At 39.2% G+C, this 9,501-nt stretch overlaps 1 protein-coding gene across 2 annotated transcripts; it reads left to right on the forward strand.

Annotated features, from left to right (window-relative positions):
* The first annotated feature begins 1,346 nt into the window (after nucleotides 1-1,346).
* srsf7a (serine and arginine rich splicing factor 7a) lies at nucleotides 1,347-9,370 on the forward strand. Of its 2 annotated transcripts, XR_009394120.1 has the most exons (9): nucleotides 1,347-1,569; nucleotides 3,191-3,421; nucleotides 3,522-3,713; nucleotides 3,873-3,959; nucleotides 4,625-4,666; nucleotides 4,819-4,863; nucleotides 5,713-5,811; nucleotides 6,796-7,354; nucleotides 8,468-9,370. XR_009394120.1 is itself a non-coding variant. In XM_059330518.1 (8 exons), the coding sequence occupies exons 2-8, from the start codon at nucleotides 3,201-3,203 to the stop codon at nucleotides 8,532-8,534; spliced, it is 753 nt and encodes a 250-aa protein (XP_059186501.1). In that variant the 5' UTR covers nucleotides 1,348-1,569; nucleotides 3,191-3,200; the 3' UTR covers nucleotides 8,535-9,370. The 2 variants fall into 2 exon arrangements, 1 of the variants encoding a protein (XP_059186501.1); XM_059330518.1 differs by lacking the exon at nucleotides 6,796-7,354 and having other exon boundaries at nucleotides 1,348-1,569.
* The last annotated feature ends 131 nt before the right edge of the window (nucleotides 9,371-9,501 follow it).

Here is a 9,501-nt window from a genome sequence, read left to right on the forward strand (position 1 = left end):
ATGTAGCAGCAGCTCCCCTCCTCTGAACTACACATATTATTTTATTGCATATATCCACTTTTACAGGTGCATCTCAATGAATTGGAATATCATATAGATATTTATATATATATATATATATATATTTATTTATTTATTTATATATATATACATAAACATACATATATAAAACTACCATGTATAACCATAATCTCCAATAATAATAATAATAATAATAATAATAATAACATATACTATGATTATGGGATTTTTTTTTAAATACAGGACTTTTACTTGCAACTGAGTATTTCTACTCCTTTTTTGTTTTGTTTTTATTGCTACTTCTGCTTTAATAATATATCTGTTTACTTCACCACTGAGTAAGAAAACAGGATATAAAACAAAGTCCAAAACAATTGATTTAATAACAATAATGTATTGTAATAACAGAAAAGCACTGAGAGCCTACATGTAGTTATCAAAAATAATTGCCCTCCTTTAAAATGTTAAAATATTCTGATCCAAACATCTATTTAAATATCACTGAAAACATAAAAGTCACTAAGATAAGATTTTCCTTTTTTGATAGCCATGGTGGAAATGCGGGCGTTGCAGCAGTAAAGAGATTAAAATAATACAAATATAATATAATAATAGAATAGAATAAAGATAAAATAGAAAGAAATAGCATAAAATTAAAAATATATATTTGTTGAAATTGAAAGAGATTACTAAGACCTTTTAAATGTATTCCAACCCCTCATAAGACCCAAGTTTAAATGTAAATTCACAGACATAGTCATGTGTTTATTAATGCTGATTGACAATAATATATTTTAAAAAAAATCCATGTAGTTATTGAACGAGGTAGTGTAAATACGTAGACAAATGTAAAGTGAGTATGAGCAGTCCCCTGAGTTCATTTATTTAGGAATGCTATGAGTATTTTTAACTGTGGCCTGTAGAAAACATTTCAAATGCATTTGTATTTAATTAACTGTTTTCCCCCAAACAAAACTTTATTGAGAAGTTCAGATTACAGTCAGAACATTGATCTTGGGTAGAACAAAACAAAGTCTGGCATCACAAATTGAGAATTTAAATAAATATGAGACAAAGTGTAAATTAAACGGGATAATAAAAATAATGAAAAAGGAAAGAGGGGAAAAAAAAGAAAAAGGCATGGCATATTATATTCTCCAAATATTTTTTGAATTATGTTCACAGTTTACATTTGTTATTTTCAATGATTTTAATACATTCAAGGTAGTTGTTGAATTCAATTTCAAAAAAGAAAGGTCGACCTTGTATTTAATTACCTGTATTTTGAAAGTATTCCCCGGATGTGCGCAGAAGCGGATGTGACGTAGCATGATCGTTTCCAGCGAGCCGTTTCTGGAAGTTAATGACCTGTGAGCTACAGACATGTGGAGGACTCGTTGATGTCCGTTCCAGTGGCGCTTTAGCTCATTCATTCTGCAACAATCACAGTCGTTGATATTTGCAACACCAGCCGGGCTTCTGTTCGGAGCGGGAGGATTTAATCTCTGCGGGGATCTGAGTCAGAAATCGGCGGAGCAGCGGGAGAAGGTAACGTTAGCTTCAGACTTAGCAGCGGCCATTGTTTATGAGCAGGCTGAGAGCGGGCCTTCGCCTCAGTCCCGATTTAACCACCTTAATACACACACGGGTCATATTTATGTATTTATTTTGAGTAGATATGTTTGAAAGGGTATATCTACGTAAAATTATTAATCAATGAAGTGTTGGTGAGCTTCAAATAGCTTCGTGACCCTCTTGACTGTTGCTAATGCTAAGCTAACGGCTACCGTAAGCTACATATACTCTATATTCATACTGTATATTCAGTTATTCAGTCTATGCAATGGATTAAGTTACCCACATTTAATTTAAGTAAGTTAAACAGCTATTCGTCTTCAGTGGGTATGGAATACTGTAAATAATAACGCATATAACATGCTTCTTGTCGGATTTAGTGAGATTTGCCCGGCTAACACAACTTATCAGTTGTTATCCAGATAATATAATTAACTCTCTGTCTCTGTGACTGAAGTCAAGCAGCTGATTTCTGCCGTGATCGATCTTGGGTCAAAGAGGTTTCTTGTTGCCGTGTTTGGCGCGCTAACAGGCGGCATGTGTCGCTGTTACACCTGCTGAGCTGCAGAATATCTTCTAGTCCTCCATCTGCAGGTGCAGCAGTATAAAGGTCCTTTATTTCAGGACATGTACTTATATCAAAGGTTATTATAGTTAACTAAAACTAACGAAAGCTAGAATTGTAAAAAAACATTTTCGTTAACTGAAATAATTCAATTCAATTCAACTTTATTTATAGAGCGCATTTCATGCACAAGGCAGACTCAATGTGCTTCACAATATATACATAATTACAGTTGAAAAACAAAACAAAACAACAGAAAACAAGCAAATACAAACAATTAGAAAAAAAAATCAATTACAAATTAATTGAAGAGTGCAGGTAGACAAGCTCTGCCATATACACAGTTCAACCGAATGCTGTTGAAAAAAGATTGGTTTTTAATCTGTTTTTAAAAATGGCTACTGATTTGGCATGTTTAACTGAGTCAGGCAGGGTGTTCCACTTAAATAAAAATAAACACAAGTTTTTAAAAAACCTATAACTAACTAACTGCATTTTGTGGTTACAAAACTAACTAAAAGTATAGTGAAAATGTAATTCGTTTTCGTCTCGTCTTGAATCTCACACCCAACAAATACCCCATAACAAGAAACTAAAACTAATAAAAACTAAAACTAAACGTTTTCCAAAAAATAAAAACCAATTAATACTAGCAAACACATTCTAAAAACTCATTAAAACTAATTGAATTTGAAAACAAGAATTGACAACGAAATCAAAACTAATAAAAAATCCCAAACTATTCTAACGTTGCTAATACCATGGTGTCAAATAATCAACTACACCCAAAGTCCAACATTCCTTTTGAACATTAATTATCAAGTCTGAAGCATTTCATAAAACTTATATATATTTTTTAAAGTGCCTAATCTAGTTTTTTCTCAAGGTTAATGTGACATTTTCCTCATTGGTTTGTTTTCTGTGCTAATACCAAAGATTTGCATTTTTAAAGTAGACTGTGATTTCTTTATCATCTCATTGATAATACATAAGATCTCTTTTTTACACATTTTCCCCTTTCCCCAACAGGCAAGGAGATATGTCTTACTATTCCTCCCGTAGTTCGTCTCGGGCCACCGACTGCAAAGTGTACGTGGGTGACTTGGGCAATGGTGCTGCCAAGGGGGAGCTGGAGAGAGCATTCAGTTATTATGGCCCGCTGAGAACCGTATGGGTGGCCAGGAACCCACCTGGGTTTGCATTTGTGGAGTTTGAGGATCCTAGAGATGCAGAAGATGCTGTTAAAGGCATGGATGGGAAGTAAGTACTTTGATTTAAATCCTTGCAGCTGGCGTGAAGAACACTATGAATTAAACAGTCAAAGTATTTTGCCTCTTTTACTAATGTTTCTTTTCTTCAGGCTCCTTTGTGGGTCCCGTGTTCGTGTGGAGATGTCAACAGGCCTCTCCAGGAAGGGCCGTGGGCGCCCCAGCCGACGACAGTTCGACCCCAATGATCGGTGTTACCAGTGTGGGGACCGGGGTCATTATGCCTATGACTGCTACCGCTTCAGCAAGAGAGGGGGAGGAGGAGGAGGTCGTCGCGGCAGCAGGTGAAAAGAATATGATGGTGTTTTCATGTAGTTGTAGCTGATGAGATGCACTTTTTCAGTCCGCATTGACATTGAGGCAGCAGATTTATTTATCATTTACTGCTCTGAAGCATGCTGGTTTTGTAAATAAACTTGTTTTTGTTTCTGTTTCTGTTCCAGATCTCGCTCTCGTTCCCGATCTCGCTCCAGGTCCAGGTCCCGTGGGCGCCGTTATCGATCTCGCTCCCGCAGCCGTAGCCACAGCCGGTACGTCAGCACCAATGCACACACAATGTGGCCAATGCTTCTAATTATGGTGCTTTTTGCAACACAACATATGTATTGAATGTCTCCTGGTGTCTCGTGCAAGATAAGATCCGAAACATAAAATAACACAGAACACGATTATTATCAATTTTTGCCATGCATGCGATTGCAAACTCCTGGTCTCTTGTATAGCTATAACACAGCTATCTGTGTGGCGGATGGTCATTGGCAGTTTCACGTCATCCGTCTTGTTTATTTCTGCTGTTGCCAGGAACAACGTCGTCCAACAGGTTATACTGGCATGTTGATAGCTCACTGAGCAAGTTATTTCCACTGGGAGGAAGTGTTGACTAGTAGCTGCCGTTTGTTTAGCCATGTTGACCCCTCAGGGACTTCATTATTGAGCCCATCCCTTAAATACAAAGTCTGTTTGTGTCATTTTACTCCAGAAAACTGTACAAACCATCTAAATGGATGATTTATTTTGCAAATTAGAATAATCTTGTCCCTGGTTAGAAACCTTTTTCTTTTTACTAACCTCCATACAGTTGTTTTGATCTTGAATAGTTAATTGTAACCAGTTATGCTTTGTCTAGTTATACTTGCCAGTCAGGCAAACAGATGAGCCTGTTGTTTATCCTTTTTGTTCCTCTTGTTTTTCTCAGGAGTCGTCGCCGATCTCCATCCTATTCCAGGCGCAGGAGCAGGTAAGGACACATTTAATTGACACAAGGGATCAATTAAATTTATGTGCAGTGTGTTTGTCGTTTTTGCAGTCTCTCTCCAGTCGTTAACACTACAAGTGTTATCCTTCCCTCCATAGCTATAATTAAATCCACTTTACTTCCTGTGACATTAGGTCTGGCTCCCAAGCTCGTTCCAAGTCCAGGACTCCGTTAAGAAGGTATGTTGTCTCGACTACATGTTTGAATGCCATAATTATCTGAAACACTGTCATTGCAAACCTTCCTTCCTGGAGACAGGGTTGTAGAGTCAGACATGCACAGTAAAAATGTTTTACTAAGTTATGTTAACACGTACAATGGGCTCAGAATCGCTTTACAACTAGTGGGGTAAATTGTTGTTAACCCATTGAAGCCTGAAAAGCGGGTACGTTGTTTTGTAGTATTTGTATAAGCTCTCAAATACTTCTGGAATTTCATTTCTACCTGCTACAGAGGCTGAAAAATCTATTATTTAGTAGAAGCGTTGACACTTCTGTTGAATTTCCAGAAAAACTTCAGGTTTTAGGGGCTTATTTTAAAATCGCCCAGAGGTTTTACAGCCGTTTTTGGCGTCAATGGGTTAATATCTCTCTGTAAATTACAGTTTACAGTAAAGACAAATATTAGCCGTGAATGATGATTCTCTGCACACATGTTGTTCGGACCACTAGGATGAAATCCGTTTAAGACAAAGAATTTGGCTTTACCACCTCAATTACTGTATTAAGGATAAGAATTTAGTTTCCAATGATCTACTAGAAGACTGCTTTTTACACCAAAACTCTGAAAGAGAAAAACCTTCCTGAAACAATGTTGGATCAACCAATCAGCATGCTTGACGGGCAGGTCAGCACTCCACATTGAGATTTGGGAGTTGTGCACGTCTGCAAGCCTCTGCAAGCTATCCATGACACCCTGCTCTGCCTAGGTTTGCAAAAATGTTTACATGTATCTCTGCAGAAACATAATTCCAGCTTTATCCTTCAGTAGCGGAGCATGTAAATGTTGTTCTTCTCTCTTTCCCTCAGTCGCTCCAGATCTCGGTCTCGGTCCGGCTCTGCACCCAGAGGACGATCCGTCTCCAGATCCCGCTCACGAACTCCGTCAGCCAATCACAAGAGGAACAGGTAAACCCTCAGTCTAGACGTCTGTCATTCACTGAAACAGGGCGTAGGCTGTTTAATAAATTTGTAGTGCTTAGTCCTGCCAGGTGTCAGTGTTTTAACCAAGACATTTTATATGCGTGTAAAGAAGCTCCAGTAAGATCTAGATTAACCATTTTAGATTTTTAGATATCAGGTCAGACCACAACTATCTTAAGAGAGGGTCAGTTATGTTCTTCACGCTAGCCAGAACTAGTTGCTCCATCTTAGGCAGGGAATGACTGTTCAATAGACCCTCCTTCCACCCGGGAGCGCCATGCTGCCACCAATCAGACGCCACTTGGCGGTGAGACGGGACGACCACCGAGGCCCCTTCACCTCTTCAACACGGAGAGATCTGCATCTTCTGCCATGTCTTCTGCCTCTGCTGTTGGCCAGCAGAGGAGTGGGGGAGGGGTAGAGGACAGGGACTTGGGCCCTCTGTCTGGTGTAGGGAAGTATGAGTAGATAAAAGTTTAGACGTCTCTCTCATGTGCTCTCTTTTCTAACTCTTGATAGCTCTGCACTGTTAAATCTCAGTGTAGCTCTTGATCCCCCTCACTCGATTGTGAAACGAGAGCACATGAAAGACAGTCTTTACACAGATTGTAAACTGTTAGCAGCTAAAACCAGTGAGATGCACCAATATTTTCTGTACTCTTGCTTTTAAAAAATCTCACCCACCTTTAGATATAGCTCGATTCTACAGAACTTAATTTAGGCTGATAGAGCAAGAGAGAAATTTGTATTTATTGGATTGACAAGTGTTAAGTCGAGATGTTCAAGGGTAGTATTGTAAATGTTATCATTTTTTCTCACGTTTAAATTCCCTTATTCTGAATTTGGCTAGATTAAGAGAACTCTCCAGAAAAATATGAGCTGATATCAGACAAAACGACACCATTGGTGTAACTTAAGTTAAGCATCATTGCAGCACAGTTTTGTTTATTTTTCATATTTTCTTTAAAGCGTGTGGTGGGAGCTGAGCACTGCACTGACACCGCAGCTGATCCCAGGCCCAGGGTCTGCCAGCTGGCGGTGTGTACGTCCTGCGGGAGGGTGACTAAGCGCTGACCTGAGATCAGCCTTCGCCTGCATCTGGTCTTAGACAGCGAGAAAGAGGTCGACCTACCGACCGAACCCTCCCCACAGTGACCGTCAGTTCAACCGACGCACGCGCTCAGACGAGATCAGCCCGTGCACACATAGAGTTGTTCTACTAGAGTCACCCACCCACCCAGCCAGCCAGCCAGCCTTCAGATGTACCAGAGGGCTGACCCACACAGATCAGAGTTCGACCACTACCTTTTTAAATCCATTACCTACCTACGTACCAGACCCCCCTACCTACCTACCAGAGTTCTTCGGCCTCTGTCTTAGCTTCTGAAAGTGAGAGAAAGAGAGCTGACGAGAGATCAGTCTTCAAGAGCCTCCCTGCGCAGTGTCTCTCCAAGTTGTAGTCATCCGTCCTTCAGTCCTTTCATCCTTCGCTTCTCTGTACTTGTTGTTTCTGCCACTGTCTCCAAAGGTAACCAAAAATCAAACCCCCTGACAAGCTCATGTTCATGGTGAAACAAAATGCACAGGTCTGATGTAGTCTGCAAATCTGGGGATTATAGAGCTAAAGTTGAGGTTGTTAACAAGCATGCTCAGAGTACAAATGTGTGTTTGCATGTGAGTGTTTGGATGTGGAGTGCAAGAGGGGAAGGCAAGATGAATTATAATGTGGTGACATCTCCGAGGAGGCTTTTACAGATGTTTTTTCTTTTTGTGCCATACATGTTGCAACATCATTACCGCCATTGAGGCCCTGATCAGACAGTGCTTTTTTTAGCGGCCTGGGGTGGCCATTTGTAGTGGTTTTAAAAGAGAATTCGGCTTTTAGCTTGCTGCATTTGTGTTATGGACTGCCACATGTTTTTAAACGTCTCAATCTAATAAAAAATATAATAACCTGCAGAAATAAATAAAAAAAACTGCAGAAAAGCATATTTTTTTACATTCAAATTGAAAGGACAAGTTATTCTGTGGTTGCCTAATACTTTGTTTAAAAGATGCAATAAGCTGGGTTTTTGTTTTTTTTAATTATAGGCTTCAAGAAAAACAATGGCGCCGTGTTTTTTAACCTGCAAAAAGTGCTCTGTCGGATCAGGGCCCTTGGGTTCTTTTCCATTGAACTATATGTTTTAGTACTCAGTTCAATAATGACAGTGGCTTTCAAATGTGTAGGTCATTCTCTGGTATAGAGCAGCTTTTGTCCCCAACCCCCACCCCACTTTTGTGTTTTTACACATTGAAGGATTAAGTCCTAAATTCCCTTTAAAAAAAGAGACTTGAAGTCACAGGTGAGGAAACTATTTCAAGAAGTTGCCTTTTTTCCTCCTTGGGGCTTATGTAATTATGTGTTTAGGTTTGGCTGTAGAAAGATTAGTTGCCATTGTCAAGTGTAATCCTCACCAATCTGTGGCTCTTGACTTTTTACTTTGGTCTCAGAGGTCAAAGAGGTATTCAAACAGTTAACCGCTATCGGCACACTTCCAGCCAGGAACTCTTTCTAAAAGGTGTTAAGATGCTTAGTAATATCTGATCATTCTTCCATCCTCCCCTATGGCAGGCTAACTCCTCTCCCTTTGTGTTTCAGTCGTTCCCGTTCAGCCAGTCCACACCGAAGCCCAACACCAGTGAGAGTGAAGATTGAAGAAGACTAATTAGTTCCTTAACAGACAGGCCCTCAACCCCTGCACCCTGCTTGCTTTTACAGCCCTGCAGCTGCTGTTTTTTGTACATGTCTGTCTAGTCCCAGTCTTTTTTTTTTAAGTTTAATTTTCTCCCCAGGACTGTAGTCTTCATGCAGCCTCAGATCGTTGACGATTTAGTCAGTATAGCAAAAAAAAAAAAAAATCATTAATTTGATAGATTGTTTTAAGTGTTGCGGCTGCTGCATAGATCATCTTTCTTCTCTGAAGGTCCGTAGCAAGTAAAAACTAACACCTGTGTAAAGGTAAAACTGAATGTTGCCGTTGACTTTTAGCAGTGATTTGAGCAGCTCCTACAGTGAATACTTTGTGGAAGAGCCCAGTTGATGTAACTCTTGAGGGTAAAGACATTGCATCGAAAACTGCTTTTATTACATAAAATTTCTAAACCTCAATATTTTTCCCCATTGAGAATTGGCAAACAATTTTCTTTTTTGTATTGCTCTTTGGTTCAAATTTTTGAGTTTAAATGCTCGCTCAGCGTTTTCACTCATGATGGCATAAGGAGGTAGTTGCTGGTCTGCATGCCTTTGAATATGACATCACATTCCTACTGTTTGTTGTGTCTGTACTGCACTGTCCCTGTTAGGAACCCGATCAGCGTCACTGTGTGCTGAAAAGATTTTCCCCGTGTATTGATCTCTGATTTGTTCAGTGACTTTTACTTTTAAAATATATACAGTGCTGAAGTTTGATTTCTGTAAGGGCTGCTTTAACAGTTTTGTTCTGTTCCTGGCTTATATGTAAGACAGTGGCAGTTTTATTTTTGAATAAACCTCTTCAACAAACCTCAGTGGTCTTATTTTATTTCCCCCCCAAGTAAGGTCATTTTAATGAATAACCTGTTTGTAGGAAAAATTAGAGAAATAAGCTCATATAAAGTAGGTAAAGTAAATCAATTACATATATATATATATAT

The sequence above is a fragment of the Centropristis striata genome, chromosome 4 (genome assembly GCF_030273125.1).
Source record: "Centropristis striata isolate RG_2023a ecotype Rhode Island chromosome 4, C.striata_1.0, whole genome shotgun sequence".
NCBI classification, from domain to species: domain Eukaryota; kingdom Metazoa; phylum Chordata; class Actinopteri; order Perciformes; family Serranidae; genus Centropristis; species Centropristis striata.